At 43.7% G+C, this 22500-nt stretch overlaps 1 protein-coding gene across 2 annotated transcripts in view; it reads right to left on the bottom strand.

Moving 5' to 3' along the window:
• The window catches only part of actl6b (actin-like 6B), a 45588-nt gene that overhangs the window by 4120 nt on the left and 18968 nt on the right, over positions 1–22500 (bottom strand). For both annotated transcript variants that reach the window (XM_035521504.2, XM_035521503.2), the window contains exons 9-12: positions 20829–20890; positions 20621–20735; positions 6191–6271; positions 5613–5708 (exon numbers count right to left, since the gene is read on the bottom strand). In XM_035521504.2, the coding sequence (XP_035377397.1) occupies positions 5613–5708; positions 6191–6271; positions 20621–20735; positions 20829–20890 (354 nt within the window). The remainder of the gene's footprint in view (positions 1–5612; positions 5709–6190; positions 6272–20620; positions 20736–20828; positions 20891–22500) is intronic.

Genomic DNA, 22500 nt, shown 5'->3' on the forward strand with positions numbered 1-22500 from the left:
TTGGAATGCAAAGGAGCCAAAGCACATGAGGCGGCTAGCAAGGATGACAATAAGATACTGTACCACATTGTACGAGAGTTTACTGGGGCATGGAGCAACTCAAGTGCACCCATCAAAAACAAGGACGGGGTGTTTCTGCTCACCAGAGAAGAACAAGACGCACACTGGGTAGAACACTTCAAGGAAACCTTAAACCAGCCCACCCCTGCCAACACCTATGACTTTGGCGCCACACCGCCACCTCCAGACCTGCTAGTTAATCTTGATCTAATCACTATCAAGGAAACTAAGGTGGCTATTCAAACACTCAAAGCCAACAAAGCACCCGGCCTAGACGAGATAGCACCAGAAATGCTAAAGCACGGTGGAGACGCAATTGTAAACACCTTCACAGTGCTGCTCAATAAGTGCTGGCAAGATCAGAGCGTTCCAAGTGACTGGAGAAAAGGAGTAATCGTTAAACTCCCCAAGAAAGGCAATACCGCTGACTGCAACAATTGGCGGGGCATTACACTCCTCTCGGTTCCTGGGAAAGTCTTCTGCAGCGTTCTATTATGGAGCCTACAACAATTCAGTGGACGAAATTCTCCGGGAAGAGCAAGCCGGATTCAGAGCGGGCCGATCGTGCACTGAGCAGATTTACACGCTTCGTAATATCATCGAACAGTGCATTGAATTCCAGCGCCCCCTGCTCATCAACTTTATCGACTTCAAAAAGGCTTTTGATAGCGTCCACAGGGGCTCCTTGTGGAAAATTTTATGAGCCTATGGCATTCCACAACGGTTTGTCAACGTCTTCCAGAACCTATATATCAGCTCTAGCTGCTGCGTCAGGACAGACGATGGCTACACAGACTTCTTCAACATCGAAACCGGAGTCAAGCAAGGATGTATCCTGTCGCCAATTCTCTTTTTGCTCACAGTCGACTACGTCATGAAAAAGGTGATGATGAGCCCAGTGACTGAAATCCCTTGGACAAACGGATCTCATCTCACTGATCTCGATTTCGCAGACGACATTGCCTTGCTAGGCACTACAAAACCGGCTCTACAATCCATGACAACATGCCTTGAGGGCGAAGCGGAAAAGGTTGGCTTGCGCATTAACACAGACAAAACCAAGGTCATGCGGGTGAATCGTCAAACCAAGGGACAGATAACTATTGGGCAGCAAACGGTGGAGGACATCGACGAGTTCACATATCTCGGCAGCATAGTATCCAATAATGACGATGGCTCAGAAGCGGACGTTCACTGTAGGATCGGAAAGGCGGCAGGTGTGTTCCAGCGTCTACGCCGCATCTGGTCCTCAACAACAATCAATACAGGAATCAAAATGGGTCTGTACTCCACGATCGTCATCCCAACCACCATTTATGCCAGTGAAACCTGGAGGAACACAAAGAGGATCGCCCAGAAACTAAACGTTTTCCATCAATGGTGCGTCTGCCGAATATTGGGTATCTCGTATACGGACAGAATTACCAATGAGGAAGTTCTTCAATGGAGTGGATTGCGGAAGCTGGAAGAAATCGTCACCGAACGCAGAATGCACCTCGCTGGTCATCTCCTACGTCTTCCAGACAAACGCATCTCAAAGGCAGCTGTACACTGGACACCGACAGGAGGAAAGCGAAAGCAAGGCCGACCCAAAACCATCTGGAGATCAGCCTTCATCGCCTAAAAACTATTGACATACGCTCATTGGACGAAGCCAGAGACGCTGCAGCCGATGGGACCCGTTGGAGAGTGCTTGTTGCCCAATGCACCAAGAAATGCGGGAGGAACTAAAATATAAATATATAGCTCAGGGGGAGAACAAAAGACACCACTACAAAATTGTTTCTCTAGTTTTACAATTGATGGGTTTGTTTGACCAGGCTGAGCAGTTTGTTTTATTCTATAAACTACTCGCAACATTTCTTCCAAATTCCAGATAAAAATACTGTATTTTAGAGCATGTTTTTTATGAAAATGACCAATGGTCAAAATAACAAAACACTTATAGAAATTTCAGACCACAAATAATGCAAAGAAAACAAGCTCATATTCATTTATAAACAAGACAGTACTAATATTTCAACTTAGGATGAGTCAAGAAATCAATATTTGGTGGAATAACTCCAAACTCCATAGCTTTTCATGCTTTTCAAATCACAGCTTTCATGCGTCTTGACATGCTTTCCACCAGTCTCTCACATTGCTGCCGGGTAACTTTAAGCCACTCCTGGCACAGAAATTCCAGGAGCTCGGCTTTGTTTGATGGCTTGTGACCATCCATCTTCCTCTTGATCACATTCCAGAGGTTTTCAATGGGGTTCAGGTCTGGAGATTGGGCTGGCCATGATAGGCTCTTGATCTAGTGGTCCCTCATCCACACTTTAATTGGCCTGGCTGTGTGACATGGAGCATTGTCCTGTTGAATAAACCAGTCATCAGAGTTGGGGAACATTGTCAGAGCAGAAGGAAGCAAGTTTTCTTCCAGCACAGTTTTGTAAGTGGCTTGATTCATGTGTCCTTCACAAAGACAAATCTGCCCGATTACAGCCTTGCTGAAACACCCTCAGATCATCACCGATCCTGCACCAAATTTCACAGTGGGTGCGAGGCACTCTGGCTTGTAGGCCTCTCCAGGTCTCCGTCTAACCATTACATGACCAGGTGTTGGACAAAGCTGAAAACTGCACTCATCAGAGAAGATGACCTTACTCCAGTCCTCTACGGTCCAGTCCTTATGGTCTTTCACAAACTTCAGTCTGGCTCTTCTTTGCTTCTCATTGATGAAGGGCTTTTTTCTAGATTTGCACGACTTCAGCCCTGCCTCCAGAAGCCTGTTTCTAACCGTCCTCGCTGTGCAATTCACCCCAGCTGCCGCATGCCATTATTTTTGTAGGTCACTTGACATCATCTTAGATTATTAAATGACATTCGAATGAGGTGGTGATCATCACGGTCAGTAGAGAGTCGTTTTCGACCTCTGCCAGTCTGTAGCTGTTGATGTCCCGTGTGTTTGCTGCTTGACCTTGTTCTTATGAACCACAGTTTTTGAAATTTTCAAGATTTTTCAAGGATGCAACCTGATACTCACTGTATCCCCCTGCCAGTAAAGCTACAATTCAACCCTTCTTTTCCTCATTAAGAACCTTTCTTTTCAACTCTCTTGGCATGGTCTGTAGCTGTATTTTGACTACACTTACTTTATGGGCCATCCAGCTGGTTCTATAACAAGAGAACACTGATGGCAGCAGCAGGATTTTGTTAAGATGATCACCTATTCAGCATCTCATTAAGTAGAATGAGGTTTGTCTGTGAAGGAATTCAACAAACACTTGAATGGAATGGCTGCTGTACATGTGGAGATGCTGATTTAAGAAAACATTGGAGTATATATATATATATATATAATCATCCACACCTCTCACAGTTGTTAATTTTGTAGATGTACAATTACAGACTGTAGCCCATAAGCTGACGTGCAGTTCACATTTTGTACACAAGATCTTACACAAGAGACTTAACAGGTAGCCAGTGAATGTGTATGAGTGTGGGAGTCATGTGATCTCATGGTGCGGTTGAGAACCCTCACTGTTACATATGCTGAAATGTCTTAAGACCAGAGTTAGGGGGCTCATGGTGTCAAGCCACATGACACCCAAACAAACTACAATACCCATCATGCAGTCTCCAGGAGAGTGACTCATCCAATCATCGACAGTTCACCAGATCCTCATCACCTGCTTATTGAGTTCACCTGTTTCCCAGATATATACGCCATCCTAAGACGTTACAGGTCCTTGCTGTTGCCTCCAGTTTACCTGAGCATACCGAGTGTTCTTTTCCTGTTTTTGATCTCCTGTATTTTTGAACCAGTTTTCCCATTACTTTCTATTCTGATTTTTGCCTACCCTGTGGTGGATTTGTCTGCCTGTGGTTTTGCTCTACGTTTTTTTGGACTTGGACTGTTTTCCTCAATGATTGTGTTTACCCTTGACTGCATCTCTCTGGTTCTGACCCTGGCTAGTTTAACCCCTACAGATCCGGATAATAATAAAACTCCTGCCTTTTATCCGCAAACGTCTGACTTTGCTTACGTTACATATGGAGGACAATGTGGCAATTTTAGATGAAATAAAGACACTGAAATAATACAGACTAGATGGAATAAAGACACTACAATAATCTATATTAGAATAAAGACACCCAAATAATCTAGACTAGGTGGAATAAGAAACTGCAATAATCTAGACTAGGTTGAATAAAGACACCGCAATAATATAGATTATATGGAATAAAGACACTGCAATAATCTAGTCTAGATGGAATAAATACACTGCAATAATCTAGACTAGATGAAATAAAGACACTGCAAAATATAGAGTAGATAGAATAAAGACACTGGAATAATCTAGACTAGATGGAATAAAGACACTGAAATAATTTAGTCTAGGAATAAAGACACTGCAATAATATATACTAGATAGTATAAAGACTGCAATAATCTAGACTAGATAGAATAAATACACTGCAATTATCTAGACTAGATAGAATAAAGTCACTGAAATAATCTAGACTAGATGGAATAAAGACCCTGCAATAATATATACTAGATATAATAAAGACACTGAAATAATATAGTCTAGATGGAATAAAGACACTGCAATAATGTAGACTAGATAGAATAATTACACTGCAATAATCTAGACTAGATGGAATAAAGACACTGAAATAATCTAGACTAGATAAAATAAAGACACTGCAATAATGTAGACTATTTCGAATAATTACACTGCAATAATCTAGGCTAGATGGGATAAAGACACTGAAATAATCTAGACTAGATAGAATAAAGATGCTGCAATAATCTAGTCTAGATGGAATAAAGACACTCAAATAATATAGACTAGGTGGAATAAAGACACTGCAATAATCTAGACTGGGTTGAATAAAGACACTGCAATAATATAGATTATATGGAATAAAAACACTGCAATAATCTAGACTAGGTAGAATAAAGACACTGCAATAATCTAGACTAGGTAGAATAAAGACACTGTAATATTCCAAACTAGAGAGAATAAAGACAGGGATGAGAACCAGTAATTGAGTTACTGAGAAAATTCTTAATTTTATTGTGTGTGTATGCATGTGTGGCATCTATGCATGTTTGCATGTGTATGCATACATACTTGTGCTTCTATATGTATATGTGTGTGTGTGTGTCTGTGTGTGTGTGTGGTGTATGTGTGGTCTCACCAGTGGTGCTTTTTGTGAAAGCTCTGTGTGTGTGTGTGTGTGTGTGGTCTCACCAGTGGTGCTTTTTGTAAAAGATGTGTGTGTGTGTGTGTGTGTGTGTGTGTGTGTGTGTGTGTGTGGTGGTTTTTGTGAAAGCTGTGTGTGTGTGTGTGTGTGTGTGTGTGTGTGTGTGTGTGTGTGTGTGTGTGGTCTCACCAGTGGTGCTTTTTGTGAAAGCTGTGTGTGTGTGTGTGTGTGTGTGTGTGTGTGTGTGTGTGCGTGTGTATGTGTGGTGCTTTTTGTGAAAGTTGTGTGTGTGTGTGTGTGTGTGTGTGTGTGTGTGTGTGTGTGTGTGTGTGTGTGTGTGTGTGTGGTCTCACCGGTGGTGCTTTTTGTGAAAGCTCTCTGTTGAGTCTTTCAGTGAATCCTTGTAGCAAAGTGTTTCCACCTGTTACAATGACACTTCCATACAAACCCTACACACACAATTATCAACATTTATACACTACACACACACAGTTATCAACATGTATAAACTACACACACACAGTTATCAACATTTATAAACTACACACACACAGGTATCAACATTTATAAACTACACATACACAGGTATCAACATTTATAAACTACACACACACAGGTATCAACATTTATAAACCCTACACACAGGTATCAACATTTATAACCCTACACACACAGGTATCAACATTTATAAACTACACATACACAGGTATCAACATTTATAACCCTACACACACAGGTATCAACATTTATAAACTGCACACACATCAACATTTTAAATAAATAAATATCCTACAGTTGTATCATTGTAATGTTTATATACTCTGAGTCAGCCAGCCAGACACACACATACACACACACACAAACGCACACTCACACACACACACACACACACACACACACACACACACACACACACACAGTCACAACTTACAGGTCTGATGTCAATGTCACACATTCCGATGCTGGTCGTGACCACATGACCAACTCCCAGCATGGTGTTCCCAGACAAACCCTGCAAGCAGGAAACGAGACCACATCTAAATTCTAAATCTAAACAGCTAGGGAAGCTGAACATGCTATTCACACATAGCAAACAAAAACACAATTAGCTAAATAGGAAACAGTTTATTTCATTAATTAATTTATTTATTTTCATTTTAGATTTAATCATTTCAAAGTGTTAAAAGTGTAGGGAGCTCACTGCTCCTCAGCTATCGGGATATTATTTAGTGTAGAAATGCGTGTATGTTTTGAGTGTGTGTGTGTGTGTGTGTGTGTGTGTGTGTGTGTGTGTGTGCGTGTGTGTGTGTGCGTGTGTGTGCAGGGGTGGTGGCCGTGTTGGCCGTCTGACTTATTTTTGTAGGTGAAATGAGGAGGCTGAGCTGGACCTGATTAGCTGCTGAGACACTGGTGTGATTGGGTCTCTTTAAAAAGCTCTTCAGCAACATTCGTCAGCAGCCCAGGTTGCTACAGATCCACTTTGTTACAGGTCCAGTTTGTTACAGGTCCAGTTTGTTACAGGTCCAGGGTGCTACAGGTCCAGTTTGTTACAGGTCCACTTTGTTACAGATCCACTTTGTTACAGGTCCAGTTTTTGCTACAGATATACTTTGTTACAGGTCCAGTTTGTTACAGGTCCAGGTTGCTACAGGTCCAGTTTGTTACAGGTCCAGTTTGTTACAGGTCCACTTTGTTACAGGTCCAGTTTTGCTACAGATACACTTTGTTACAGGACCAGTTTGTTACAGGTCCAGTTTGTTACAGGTCCAGTTTGTTACAGGTCCACTTTGTTACAGATCCACTTTGTTACAGGTCCAGTTTTTGCTACAGATACACTTTGTTACAGGTCCAGTTTGTTACAGGTCCAGGTTGCTACAGGTCCAGTTTGTTACAGATCCAGTTTGTTACAGGATCAGGTTGCTACAGGTCCAGTTTGTTACAGGTCCAGGTTGCTACAGGTCCAGTTTGTTACAGATCCAGTTTGTTACAGGATCAGGTTGCTACAGGTCCAGGTTGCTACAGGACCAGGTTGCTACAGGTCCAGGTTGCTACAGGTCCAGTTTGTTACAGGTCCACTTTGTTACAGGTACAGTTGTTGCTACAGATACTTTGTTACAGGTCCAGTTTGTTACAGGTCCACTTTGTTACAGATCCACTTTGTTACAGGTCCAGTTTTTGCTACAGATCCACTTTGTTACAGGTCCAGTTTGTTACAGGTCCAGGTTGCTACAGGTCCAGTTTGTTACAGGTCCAGTTTTTGCTACAGATACACTTTGTTACAGGTCCAGGTTGCTACAGGTCCAGTTTGTTACAGGTCCAGTTTGTTACAGGTCCACTTTGTTACAGATCCACTTGATACAGGTCCAGTTTTTGCTACAGATACACTTTGTTACAGGACCAGTTTGTTACAGGTCCAGGTTGCTACAGGTCCACTTTGTTACAGATCCACTTTGTTACAGGTCCAGTTTTTGCTACAGATACACTTTGTTACAGGTCCAGTTTGTTACAGGTCCAGGTTGCTACAGATCCACTTTTTTACAGGTCCAGGTTGCTACAGGTCCAGTTTGTTACAGGTCCACTTTGTTACAGGTACAGTTTTTGCTACAGATACACTTTGTTACAGGTCCAGTTTGTTACAGGTCCAGGTTGCTACAGGTCCAGTTTGTTACAGGTCCAGTTTGTTACAGGTCCACTTTGTTACAGGTAGTTTTTGCTACAGATCCACATTGTTACAGGTCCAGTTTTTTACAGGTCCACTTTGTTACAGATCCACTTTGTTACAGGTCCAGTTTTTGCTACAGATCCACTTTGTATCAGGTACAGTTTTTGCTACAGATACACTTTGTTACAGGTCCAGTTTGTTACAGGTCCAAGTTGCTACAGGTCCAGTTTGTTACAGGTCGACTTTGTTACAGATCCACTTTGTTACAGGTCCAGTTTTTGCTACAGATACACTTTGTTACAGGTCCAGTTTGTTACAGGTCCAGGTTGCTACAGGTCCAGTTTGTTACAGGTCCACGTTGTTACAGATCCACTTTGTTACAGGTCCAGTTTTTGCTACAGATACACTTTGTTACAGGTCCAGTTTGTTACAGGTCCAGGTTGCTACAGGTCCAGTTTGTTACAGGTCCAGTTTGTTACAGGTCCACTTTGTTACAGATACACTTTGTTACAGGATCAGGTTGCTACAGGTCCAGTTTGTTATAGGACCAGGTTGCTACAGGTCCAGGTTGCTACAGGTCCAGTTTGTTACAGGTCCACTTTGTTACAGGTACAGTTTTTGCTACAGATACACTTTGTTCCAGGTCCAGTTTGTTACAGGTCCAGGTCACTACCGGTCCAGTTTGTTACAGGTCCAGGTTGCTACAGATCCACATTGTTACAGGTCCAGTTTGTTACAGGTCCAGTTTGTTACAGGACCAGGTTGCTACAGCTCCAGTTTGTTACAGGTCCAGGTTGCTACAGTTCCAGTTTGCTACAGGTCCAGTTTGTTACAGGTCCAGGTTGCTACAGGTCCAGTTTGTTACAGATCCAGTTTGTTACAGGATCAGGTTGCTACAGGTCCAGTTTGTTACACGTTCAGGTTGCTACAAGTCCAGTTTGTTACAGATCCAGTTTGTTACAGGATCAGGTTGCTACAGGTCCAGTTTGTTATAGGACCAGGTTGCTACAGGTCCAGGTTGCTACAGGTCCAGTTTGTTACAGGTCCACTTTGTTACAGGTACAGTTTTTGCTAGAGATACACTTTGTTCCAGGTCCAGTTTGTTACAGGTCCAGGTCGCTACCGGTCCAGTTTGTTACAGGTCCAGGTTGCTACAGATCCACATTGTTACAGGTCCAGTTTGTTACAGGTCCAGTTTGTTACAGGACCAGGTTGCTACAGACCCACTTTTTTACAAGTCCAGGTTGCTACAGGTCCAGTTTGTTACAGGTCCAGCTTGCTACAGGTCCAGTTTGTTACAGGTCCAGTTTGTTACAGGACCAGGTTGCTACAGGTCCAGTTTCTTACAGGTCCAGCTTGCTACAGGTCCAGTTTGTTACAGGTCCAGTTTGTTACAGATCCACTTTGTTACAGGTCCAGTTTTTGCTACAGATCCACTTTGTATCAGGTACAGTTTTTGCTACAGATACACCTTGTTACAGGTCCAGTTTGTTACAGGTCCAGGTTGCTACAATTCCAGTTTGTTACAGGTCGACTTTGTTACAGATCCACTTTGTTACAGGTCCAGTTTTTGCTACAGATACACTTTGTTACAGGTCCAGTTTGTTACAGGTCCAGGTTGCTACAGGTCCAGTTTGTTACAGGTCCACGTTGTTACAGATCCACTTTGTTACAGGTCCAGTTTTTGCTACAGATACACTTTGTTACAGGTCCAGTTTATTACAGGTCCAGGTTGCTACAGGTCCAGTTTATTACAGGTCCAGTTTGTTACAGGTCCACTTTGTTACAGATACACTTTGTTACAGGTCCACTTTTTGCTACAGATACACTTTGTTACAGGTCCAGGTTGCTACAGCTCCAGTTTGTTACAGGTCCAGGTTGCTACAGTTCCACTTTGCTACAGGTCCAGTTTGTTACAGGTCCAGGTTGCTACAGGTCCAGTTTGTTACAGATCCAGTTTGTTACAGGATCAGGTTGCTACAGGTCCAGTTTGTTATAGGACCAGGTTGCTACAGGTCCAGTTTGTTACAGGTCCACTTTGTTACAGGTACAGTTTTTGCTACAGATACACTTTGTTCCAGGTCCAGTTTGTTACAGGTCCAGGTTGCTACCGGTCCAGTTTGTTACAGGTCCAGGTTGCTACAGATCCACATTGTTACAGGTCCAGTTTGTTACAGGTCCAGTTTGTTACAGGACCAGGTTGCTACAGACCCACTTTTTTACAGGTCCAGGTTGCTACAGGTCCAGTTTGTTACAGGTCCAGCTTGCTACAGGTCCAGTTTGTTACAGGTCCAGTTTGTTACAGGACCAGGTTGCTACAGGTCCAGTTTCTTACAGGTCCAGCTTGCTACAGGTCCAGTTTGTTACAGGTCCAGTTTGTTACAGGACCAGGTTGCTACAGGTCCAGTTTCTTACAGGTCCAGGTTGCTACAGGTCCAGTTTGTTACAGATCCAGTTTGTTACAGGATCAGGTTGCTACAGGTCCAGTTTCTTACAGGTCCAGTTTCTTACAGGTCCAGGTTGCTACAGGTCCAGATTGTTACAGATCCAGTTTGTTACAGGACCAGGTTGCTACAGGTCCAGTTTGTTACAGGTCCAGTTTGTTACAGGTCCTGGTTGCTACAGGTCCAGTTTGTTTTAGGTCCAGTTTGTTACAGGTCCAGGTAGCTACAGGTCCACTTTGTTACAGATTCACTTTGTTACAGGTCCAGTTTTTGCTACAGATCCACTTTGTATCAGGTCCAGTTTGTTACAAGTCCAGGTTGCTACAGGTCCAGTTTGTTACAGGTCCAGATTGCTACAGATCCACATTGTTACAGGTCCAGGTTGCTACAGCTCCAGTTTGTTACAGGTCCAGGTTGCTACAGTTCCAGTTTGCTACAGGTCCAGTTTGTTACAGGTCCAGGTTGCTACAGGTCCAGTTTGTTACAGATCCAGTTTGTTACAGGATCAGGTTGCTACAGGTCCAGTTTGTTACAGGTCCAGGTTGCTACAGGTCCACATTGTTACAGGTCCAGTTTGTTACAGGTCCACTTTTTTACAGGTCCAGGTTGCTACAGTTCCAGTTTGCTACAGGTCCAGTTTGTTACAGGTCCAGGTTGCTACAGGTCCAGGTTGCTACAGATCCACATTGTTACAGGTCCAGTTTGTTACAGGTCCACATTGTTACAGGACCAGGTTGCTACAGACCCACTTTTTTACAGGTCCAGGTTGCTACAGGTCCAGTTTGTTACAGGTCCAGCTTGCTACAGGTCCAGTTTGTTACAGGTCCAGTTTGTTACAGGACCAGGTTGCTACAGGTCCAGTTTCTTACAGGTCCAGCTTGCTACAGGTCCAGTTTGTTACAGGTCCAGTTTGTTACAGATCCACTTTGTTACAGGTCCAGTTTTTGCTACAGATCCACTTTGTATCAGGTACAGTTTTTGTTACAGATACACTTTGTTACAGGTCCAGGTTGTTACAGGTCCAGGTTGCTACAGGTCCAGTTTGTTACAGGTCGACTTTGTTACAGATCCACTTTGTTACAGGTCCAGTTTTTGCTACAGATACACTTTGTTAGAGGTCCAGTTTGTTACAGGTCCAGGTTGCTACAGGTCCAGTTTGTTACAGTTCCACGTTGTTACAGATCCACTTTGTTACAGGTCCAGTTTTTGCTACAGATACACTTTGTTACAGGTCCAGTTTATTACAGGTCCAGGTTGCTACAGGTCCAGTTTGTTACAGGTCCAGTTTGTTACAGGTCCACTTTGTTACAGATACACTTTGTTACAGGTCCAGTTTTTGCTACAGATACACTTTGTTACAGGTCCAGGTTGCTACAGCTCCAGTTTGTTACAGGTCCAGGTTGCTACAGTTCCAGTTTGCTACAGGTCCAGTTTGTTACAGGTCCAGGTTGCTACAGGTCCAGTTTGTTACAGATCCAGTTTGTTACAGGATCAGGTTGCTACAGGTCCAGTTTGTTACAGGTCCAGGTTGCTACAAGTCCAGTTTGTTACAGATCCAGTTTGTTACAGGATCAGGTTGCTACAGGTCCAGTTTGTTATAGGACCAGGTTGCTACAGGTCCAGTTTGTTACAGGTCCACTTTGTTACAGGTACAGTTTTTGCTACAGATACACTTTGTTCCAGGTCCAGTTTGTTACAGGTCCAGGTTGCTACCGGTCCAGTTTGTTACAGGTCCAGGTTGCTACAGATCCACATTGTTACAGGTCCAGTTTGTTACAGGTCCAGTTTGTTACAGGACCAGGTTGCTACAGACCCACTTTTTTACAGGTCCAGGTTGCTACAGGTCCAGTTTGTTACAGGTCCAGCTTGCTACAGGTCCAGTTTGTTACAGGTCCAGTTTGTTACAGGACCAGGTTGCTACAGGTCCAGTTTCTTACAGGTCCAGCTTGCTACAGGTCCAGTTTGTTACAGGTCCAGTTTGTTACAGGACCAGGTTGCTACAGGTCCAGTTTCTTACAGGTCCAGGTTGCTACAGGTCCAGTTTGTTACAGATCCAGTTTGTTACAGGATCAGGTTGCTACAGGTCCAGTTTCTTACAGGTCCAGTTTCTTACAGGTCCAGGTTGCTACAGGTCCAGTTTGTTACAGATCCAGTTTGTTACAGGACCAGGTTGCTACAGGTCCAGTTTGTTACAGGTCCAGTTTGTTACAGGTCCTGGTTGCTACAGGTCCAGTTTGTTTTAGGTCCAGTTTGTTACAGGTCCAGGTAGCTACAGGTCCACTTTGTTACAGGTCCAGTTTTTGCTACAGATCCACTTTGTATCAGGTCCAGTTTGTTACAAGTCCAGGTTGCTACAGGTCCAGTTTGTTACAGGTCCAGATTGCTACAGATCCACATTGTTACAGGTCCAGGTTGCTACAGCTCCAGTTTGTTACAGGTCCAGGTTGCTACAGTTCCAGTTTGCTACAGGTCCAGTTTGTTACAGGTCCAGGTTGCTACAGGTCCAGTTTGTTACAGATCCAGTTTGTTACAGGATCAGGTTGCTACAGGTCCAGTTTGTTACAGGTCCAGGTTGCTACAGGTCCAGTTTGTTACAGATCCAGTTTGTTACAGGATCAGGTTGCTACAGGTCCAGTTTGTTATAGGACCTGGTTGCTACAGGTCCATGTTGCTACAGGTCCAGTTTGTTACAGGTCCACTTTGTTACAGGTACAGTTTTTGCTACAGATACACTTTGTTCCAGGTCCAGTTTGTTACAGGTCCAGGTTGCTACCGGTCCAGTTTGTTACAGGTCCAGGTTGCTACAGATCCACATTGTTACAGGTCCAGTTTGTTACAGGACCAGGTTGCTACAGACCCACTTTTTTACAGGTCCAGGTTGCTACAGGTCCAGTTTGTTACAGGTCCAGCTTGCTACAGGTCCAGTTTGTTACAGGTCCAGTTTGTTACAGGACCAGGTTGCTACAGGTCCAGTTTCTTACAGGTCCAGCTTGCTACAGGTCCAGTTTGTTACAGGTCCAGTTTGTTACAGGACCAGGTTGCTACAGGTCCAGTTTCTTACAGGTCCAGGTTGCTACAGGTCCAGTTTGTTACAGATCCAGTTTGTTACAGGATCAGGTTGCTACAGGTCCAGTTTCTTACAGGTCCAGTTTCTTACAGGTCCAGGTTGCTACAGGTCCAGTTTGTTACAGATCCAGTTTGTTACAGGACCAGGTTGCTACAGGTCCAGTTTGTTACAGGTCCAGTTTGTTACAGGTCCTGGTTGCTACAGGTCCAGTTTGTTTCAGGTCCAGTTTGTTACAGGTCCAGGTAGCTACAGGTCCACTTTGTTACAGATCCACTTTGTTACAGGTCCAGTTTTTGCTACAGATCCAGTTTGTTACAGGTCCAGGTTGCTACAGGTCCAGTTTGTTACAGGTCCACTTTGTTACAGGTACAGTTTTTGCTACAGATACACTTTGTTCCAGGTCCAGATTTGTTACAGGTCCAGGTTGCTACCGGTCCAGTTTGTTACAGGTCCAGGTTGCTACAGATCCACATTGTTACAGGTCCAGTTTGTTACAGGACCAGGTTGCTACAGACCCACTTTTTTACAGGTCCAGGTTGCTACAGGTCCAGTTTGTTACAGGTCCAGCTTGCTACAGGTCCAGTTGGTTACAGGTCCAGTTTGTTACAGGACCAGGTTGCTACAGGTCCAGTTTGTTACAGGTCCACTTTGTTACAGGTACAGTTTTTGCTAGAGATACACTTTGTTCCAGGTCCAGTTTGTTACAGGTCCAGGTCGCTACCGGTCCAGTTTGTTACAGGTCCAGGTTGCTACAGATCCACATTGTTACAGGTCCAGTTTGTTACAGGTCCAGTTTGTTACAGGACCAGGTTGCTACAGACCCACTTTTTTACAAGTCCAGGTTGCTACAGGTCCAGTTTGTTACAGGTCCAGCTTGCTACAGGTCCAGTTTGTTACAGGTCCAGTTTGTTACAGGTCCAGTTTGTTACAGATCCACTTTGTTACAGGTCCAGTTTGTTACAGATCCACTTTGTTACAGGTCCAGTTTTTGCTACAGATCCACTTTGTATCAGGTACAGTTTTTGCTACAGATACACCTTGTTACAGGTCCAGTTTGTTACAGGTCCAGGTTGCTACAAGTCCAGTTTGTTACAGGTCGACTTTGTTACAGATCCACTTTGTTACAGGTCCAGTTTTTGCTACAGATACACTTTGTTACAGGTCCAGTTTGTTACAGGTCCAGGTTGCTACAGGTCCAGTTTGTTACAGGTCCACGTTGTTACAGATCCACTTTGTTACAGGTCCAGTTTTTGCTACAGATACACTTTGTTACAGGTCCAGGTTGCTACAGCTCCAGTTTGTTACAGGTCCAGGTTGCTACAGTTCCACTTTGCTACAGGTCCAGTTTGTTACAGGTCCAGGTTGCTACAGGTCCAGTTTGTTACAGATCCAGTTTGTTACAGGATCAGGTTGCTACAGGTCCAGTTTGTTATAGGACCAGGTTGCTACAGGTCCAGTTTGTTACAGGTCCACTTTGTTACAGGTACAGTTTTTGCTACAGATACACTTTGTTCCAGGTCCAGTTTGTTACAGGTCCAGGTTGCTACCGGTCCAGTTTGTTACAGGTCCAGGTTGCTACAGATCCACATTGTTACAGGTCCAGTTTGTTACAGGTCCAGTTTGTTACAGGACCAGGTTGCTACAGACCCACTTTTTTACAGGTCCAGGTTGCTACAGGTCCAGTTTGTTACAGGTCCAGCTTGCTACAGGTCCAGTTTGTTACAGGTCCAGTTTGTTACAGGACCAGGTTGCTACAGGTCCAGTTTCTTACAGGTCCAGCTTGCTACAGGTCCAGTTTGTTACAGGTCCAGTTTGTTACAGGACCAGGTTGCTACAGGTCCAGTTTCTTACAGGTCCAGGTTGCTACAGGTCCAGTTTGTTACAGATCCAGTTTGTTACAGGATCAGGTTGCTACAGGTCCAGTTTCTTACAGGTCCAGTTTCTTACAGGTCCAGGTTGCTACAGGTCCAGATTGTTACAGATCCAGTTTGTTACAGGACCAGGTTGCTACAGGTCCAGTTTGTTACAGGTCCAGTTTGTTACAGGTCCTGGTTGCTACAGGTCCAGTTTGTTTTAGGTCCAGTTTGTTACAGGTCCAGGTAGCTACAGGTCCACTTTGTTACAGATTCACTTTGTTACAGGTCCAGTTTTTGCTACAGATCCACTTTGTATCAGGTCCAGTTTGTTACAAGTCCAGGTTGCTACAGGTCCAGTTTGTTACAGGTCCAGATTGCTACAGATCCACATTGTTACAGGTCCAGGTTGCTACAGCTCCAGTTTGTTACAGGTCCAGGTTGCTACAGTTCCAGTTTGCTACAGGTCCAGTTTGTTACAGGTCCAGGTTGCTACAGGTCCAGTTTGTTACAGATCCAGTTTGTTACAGGATCAGGTTGCTACAGGTCCAGTTTGTTACAGGTCCAGGTTGCTACAGGTCCACATTGTTACAGGTCCAGTTTGTTACAGGTCCAGTTTGTTACAGGACCAGGTTGCTACAGACCCACTTTTTTACAGGTCCAGGTTGCTACAGGTCCAGTTTGTTACAGGTCCAGCTTGCTACAGGTCCAGTTTGTTACAGGTCCAGTTTGTTACAGGACCAGGTTGCTACAGGTCCAGTTTCTTACAGGTCCAGCTTGCTACAGGTCCAGTTTGTTACAGGTCCAGTTTGTTACAGATCCACTTTGTTACAGGTCCAGTTTTTGCTACAGATCCACTTTGTATCAGGTACAGTTTTTGTTACAGATACACTTTGTTACAGGTCCAGGTTGTTACAGGTCCAGGTTGCTACAGGTCCAGTTTGTTACAGGTCGACTTTGTTACAGATCCACTTTGTTACAGGTCCAGTTTTTGCTACAGATACACTTTGTTAGAGGTCCAGTTTGTTACAGGTCCAGGTTGCTACAGGTCCAGTTTGTTACAGTTCCACGTTGTTACAGATCCACTTTGTTACAGGTCCAGTTTTTGCTACAGATACACTTTGTTACAGGTCCAGTTTATTACAGGTCCAGGTTGCTACAGGTCCAGTTTGTTACAGGTCCAGTTTGTTACAGGTCCACTTTGTTACAGATACACTTTGTTACAGGTCCAGTTTTTGCTACAGATACACTTTGTTACAGGTCCAGGTTGCTACAGCTCCAGTTTGTTACAGGTCCAGGTTGCTACAGTTCCAGTTTGCTACAGGTCCAGTTTGTTACAGGTCCAGGTTGCTACAGGTCCAGTTTGTTACAGATCCAGTTTGTTACAGGATCAGGTTGCTACAGGTCCAGTTTGTTACAGGTCCAGGTTGCTACAAGTCCAGTTTGTTACAGATCCAGTTTGTTACAGGATCAGGTTGCTACAGGTCCAGTTTGTTATAGGACCAGGTTGCTACAGGTCCAGTTTGTTACAGGTCCACTTTGTTACAGGTACAGTTTTTGCTACAGATACACTTTGTTCCAGGTCCAGTTTGTTACAGGTCCAGGTTGCTACCGGTCCAGTTTGTTACAGGTCCAGGTTGCTACAGATCCACATTGTTACAGGTCCAGTTTGTTACAGGTCCAGTTTGTTACAGGACCAGGTTGCTACAGACCCACTTTTTTACAGGTCCAGGTTGCTACAGGTCCAGTTTGTTACAGGTCCAGCTTGCTACAGGTCCAGTTTGTTACAGGTCCAGTTTGTTACAGGACCAGGTTGCTACAGGTCCAGTTTCTTACAGGTCCAGCTTGCTACAGGTCCAGTTTGTTACAGGTCCAGTTTGTTACAGGACCAGGTTGCTACAGGTCCAGTTTCTTACAGGTCCAGGTTGCTACAGGTCCAGTTTGTTACAGATCCAGTTTGTTACAGGATCAGGTTGCTACAGGTCCAGTTTCTTACAGGTCCAGTTTCTTACAGGTCCAGGTTGCTACAGGTCCAGTTTGTTACAGATCCAGTTTGTTACAGGACCAGGTTGCTACAGGTCCAGTTTGTTACAGGTCCAGTTTGTTACAGGTCCTGGTTGCTACAGGTCCAGTTTGTTTTAGGTCCAGTTTGTTACAGGTCCAGGTAGCTACAGGTCCACTTTGTTACAGGTCCAGTTTTTGCTACAGATCCACTTTGTATCAGGTCCAGTTTGTTACAAGTCCAGGTTGCTACAGGTCCAGTTTGTTACAGGTCCAGATTGCTACAGATCCACATTGTTACAGGTCCAGGTTGCTACAGCTCCAGTTTGTTACAGGTCCAGGTTGCTACAGTTCCAGTTTGCTACAGGTCCAGTTTGTTACAGGTCCAGGTTGCTACAGGTCCAGTTTGTTACAGATCCAGTTTGTTACAGGATCAGGTTGCTACAGGTCCAGTTTGTTACAGGTCCAGGTTGCTACAGGTCCAGTTTGTTACAGGTACAGTTTTTGCTACAGATACACTTTGTTCCAGGTCCAGTTTGTTACAGGTCCAGGTTGCTACCGGTCCAGTTTGTTACAGGTCCAGGTTGCTACAGATCCACATTGTTACAGGTCCAGTTTGTTACAGGACCAGGTTGCTACAGACCCACTTTTTTACAGGTCTAGGTTGCTACAGGTCCAGTTTGTTACAGGTCCAGCTTGCTACAGGTCCAGTTTGTTACAGGTCCAGTTTGTTACAGGACCAGGTTGCTACAGGTCCAGTTTCTTACAGGTCCAGCTTGCTACAGGTCCAGTTTGTTACAGGTCCAGTTTGTTACAGGACCAGGTTGCTACAGGTCCAGTTTCTTACAGGTCCAGGTTGCTACAGGTCCAGTTTGTTACAGATCCAGTTTGTTACAGGATCAGGTTGCTACAGGTCCAGTTTCTTACAGGTCCAGTTTCTTACAGGTCCAGGTTGCTACAGGTCCAGTTTGTTACAGATCCAGTTTGTTACAGGACCAGGTTGCTACAGGTCCAGTTTGTTACAGGTCCAGTTTGTTACAGGTCCTGGTTGCTACAGGTCCAGTTTGTTTCAGGTCCAGTTTGTTACAGGTCCAGGTAGCTACAGGTCCACTTTGTTACAGATCCACTTTGTTACAGGTCCAGTTTTTGCTACAGATCCAGTTTGTTACAGGTCCAGGTTGCTACAGGTCCAGTTTGTTACAGGTCCACTTTGTTACAGGTACAGTTTTTGCTACAGATACACTTTGTTCCAGGTCCAGATTTGTTACAGGTCCAGGTTGCTACCGGTCCAGTTTGTTACAGGTCCAGGTTGCTACAGATCCACATTGTTACAGGTCCAGTTTGTTACAGGACCAGGTTGCTACAGACCCACTTTTTTACAGGTCCAGGTTGCTACAGGTCCAGTTTGTTACAGGTCCAGCTTGCTACAGGTCCAGTTGGTTACAGGTCCAGTTTGTTACAGGACCAGGTTGCTACAGGTCCAGTTTCTTACAGGTCCAGCTTGCTACAGGTCCAGTTTGTTACAGGTCCAGTTTGTTACAGGACCAGGTTGCTACAGGTCCAGTTTCTTACAGGTCCAGCTTGCTACAGGTCCAGTTTGTTACAGGTCCAGTTTGTTACAGGACCAGATTGCTACAGGTCCAGTTTCTTACAGGTCCAGGTTGCTACAGGTCCAGTTTGTTACAGATCCAGTTTGTTACAGGATCAGATTGCTACAGGTCCAGTTTGTTACAGGTCCAGGTTGCTACAGGTCCAGTTTGTTACAGGTCCAGTTTGTTACAGGTCCTGGTTGCTACAGGTCCAGTTTGTTACAGATCCACTTTGTTACAGGTCCAGTTTTTGCTACAGATCCACTTTGTATCAGGTCCAGTTTGTTACAAGTCCAGGTTGCTACAGGTCCAGTTTGTTACAGGTCCAGATTGCTACAGATCCACATTGTTACAGGTCCAGGTTGCTACAGGTCCAGTTTGTTACAGGCCCAGTTTCTTACAGGATCAGGTTGCTACAGGTTTAGTTTGTTACAGGTCCAGTTTGTTACAGGTCCACTTTGTTACAGATCCACTTTGTTACAGGTCCAGTTTTTGCTACAGATACACTTTGTTACAGGTCCAGTTTTTGCTACAGATACACTTTGTATCAGGTCCAGTTTGTTACAGGTCCAAGTTGCTACAGGTCCAGTTTGTTACAGGTCCAGCTTGCTACAGATCCACATTGTTACAGGTCCAGATTGTTACAGGTCCAGTTTGTTACAGGACCAGGTTGCTACAGGTCCAGTTCTAACCTAACCCTAACCCCTAACTCTGACCCCTAACCTTAACTCTAACCTTAACTCTAACCCTAACTCTAACCCTAACCCTAACTTAAGCCTAACCCCTAACTCTAACCCCAACCCCTAACCCTAACTCTAACCCTAACTCTAACCCTGACCCTAACCTAACTCTAACCCCTAACCCTAACTAACCCTAACCCTAACCCTAACGCAAAGCTGCCTCAAGTAATCCCCCCTCCTCCATCTTTGGGATCATGAAAACTACTACTTCTACTATAACTACTACTACTACTAAAAATAATAATAATATACTACTATTACTACTACTACTACTACTAATAATAATAATCATAATAATCATAATAATATACTACTATTACTACTACTACTACTAATACTACTACTAATAATAATAATAATACCCTACTACTACTAATAATAATAATAATAATAAACTACTACTACTACTAAGAAGAAGAAGAAGCAGAAGAATACACTACTACTACTACTACTACTACTACTAATAATAATAATAATAATAATAATAATACACTACTACTACTACTACTAATAATAATAATAATAATAATGATAATAATAATAATGCACTACTACTACTACTACTAATAATAATAATACATTACTACTACTACTACTACTAATAATAATAATAATAATACACTAGTACTACTACTAATACTACTACTAATAATAATAATAATAATAATAATAATATACTACTACTACTACTACTACTACTACTAATAATAATAATAATAATATACTACTACTTCTAATAATAATAATAATAATATACTACTACTACTACTACTACTACTACTACTAATAATAATAATAATAATTATTATTATTATTATTATTTCATTTTTAACTACTACTATTATTATTATTATTATTGCAATCTCACAATCATCTCTGGTCCCAGTCACTGTTGAAGGCACAGTCTCCACTTTTAGAATAATCTAATAAAATAACATGAAATGGTAAAAAAAATACAAAGAAGTCCCCAAGCTTTGTGGGATTATGAGATTGTTTTTTTTTTACCTTGACATTGGAGGGGTCAAACAGGCCTTCAGGGATACGCAGTCTCTCTGCTCCATAGTCCCCATTGTAGCCACTGGGCATCTCATAGTGTAGAGTGGGCATCTGCGCTGCTACCCTACACACAGCCACAGTTACTCTGTGTGTGTGTGTGTGTGTGTGTGTGTGTGTGTGTGTGTGTGTGTGTGTTTGTTTTCATGTGTCCACTCACTGCTCATCATAGGGTGAGTCAGACACTTGAAGCACTGAAGCCTGAAAATCCTGAATGACCTCCTGAGAGAGAGAGAGAGAGAGAGAGAGAGAGAGAGAGAGAGAGAGAAAGAAAGAAAAAGAAAGAGAGTTTTATCCAGACTTAAAATCACCTTTAAAAACATTTATTCAAATGGAAATACCATATTCCACATAACCATGATTTAATCTTATGGGAGGTATTTTTCAGCTAGAGTTTTCTATTAACCCTAACTGTAGTCTTCTATTAGTGTATACTGTGGCATGCATCACTGCTGGAGAAAGAGAGAGAGAGACAGAGAGAGAGAGAGAGAGAGAGAGAGAGAGGGAGGGAGGGATGTCCCCTTCTGTAGCCCACCACAGCTCCACCCAGCGAACTACTTCTCGGTTGCCCTTTGATGGGCATTCTCGTGCAGGATGGTCTCAGACACATGCACACCATCAGGACAAGACTAGGACTCCCCCCCCACACAAATGGACGGATGATGCGATGGATAGATGGATGGATGGATGGATGGATAAGGTGAGTGGATGGGTGGATGGATGGATGGATAGATGAAGCAATGGATGGATGGAGCGATGGATGGATGATGTGAATGAATGGATGGATTGATGAATGGAACGATGGATGGATGATGTGAATGAATGGATGGATGGAGGAGGCCAGAGGAGGATGACCCCCCCACCCCTTTGAGTCTTGGTTCCCCTCAAGGTTTCTTCCTCCTGCTCTAGAGAGTTTTTCCTCATCACTGTCACCCTTGGCTTGTTCACTGGGGGCTTGGACATGGACATTTGTAAAGCTGCTTTGTGACATCTGCTGTAAAAAGCACTATATAAATACATTTGATTTGATTTGATTGAGAGAGAGGTTGCGAGAGAGGGAAAGAGAGAGAGGATGAGAGAGGGAGAGAGAGAGAGAGAGAGAGATTGAGAGCACAGCCAAGACTTTTATACTTTTAATTAGTTAAAATTTTTAGTGGTGTTAAACATGCTGAGTTGTTGTATATGTGTTTATTTAGTCTACTAATTTGTCTTTAGGGTGTATTTTGGGTTAGCAGTATGTTTATTTCTCTTGTTTCGTGAGTTCCATTCTGCGTGTTTCCTGTTTGTTAACAAAAATGTCTTCTGTCTCTTTTTTTGCACTGATGCTACACAATATTACTAGGACTTCATTATAGTGTGTGTGTGTGTGTGTGTGTGTGTGTGTGTGTGGTGTGTGGTATGGTGTGTGTGTGTGTGTGTGTGTGTGTGTGTGTGTGATGTGATGTGGTGTGTGTGTGGGGGGGGTGTGGTGTGTGTGTGTGTGTGTAGTATGGTGTGTGTGTGTGTCTGTATGTGTGTTTGTGTGTGGTGTGTGGTGTGGTGTGTGTGTGTATGTGTGTGGTGTGTGGTGTGGTGTGTGTGTGTGTGTGTGTGTGTGTGTGGCGTGTGGTGTGGTGCGTGTGTGTGTGTGTGGCGTGTGGTGTGGTGTGTGTGTGTGGTATGGTGTGTGTGTGTGTGGTGTAGTGTGGTGTGTGTGTGGTATGGTATGGTGTGGGCTGTGGTGTGTGGTGTGGTGTGTGTGTGGTATGGTGTGTGTGTGTGTGTGTGTGGTGTGGTGTGTGTATGGTGTGGTGTGGTGTGTGTGTGGTATGGTGTGGTGTGTGTGTGTGATG

This window comes from Electrophorus electricus, chromosome 21 (assembly GCF_041902795.1).
Source record: "Electrophorus electricus isolate QZ-2024a chromosome 21, ASM4190279v1, whole genome shotgun sequence".
Classification (NCBI taxonomy): Eukaryota; Metazoa; Chordata; class Actinopteri; order Gymnotiformes; family Gymnotidae; genus Electrophorus; species Electrophorus electricus.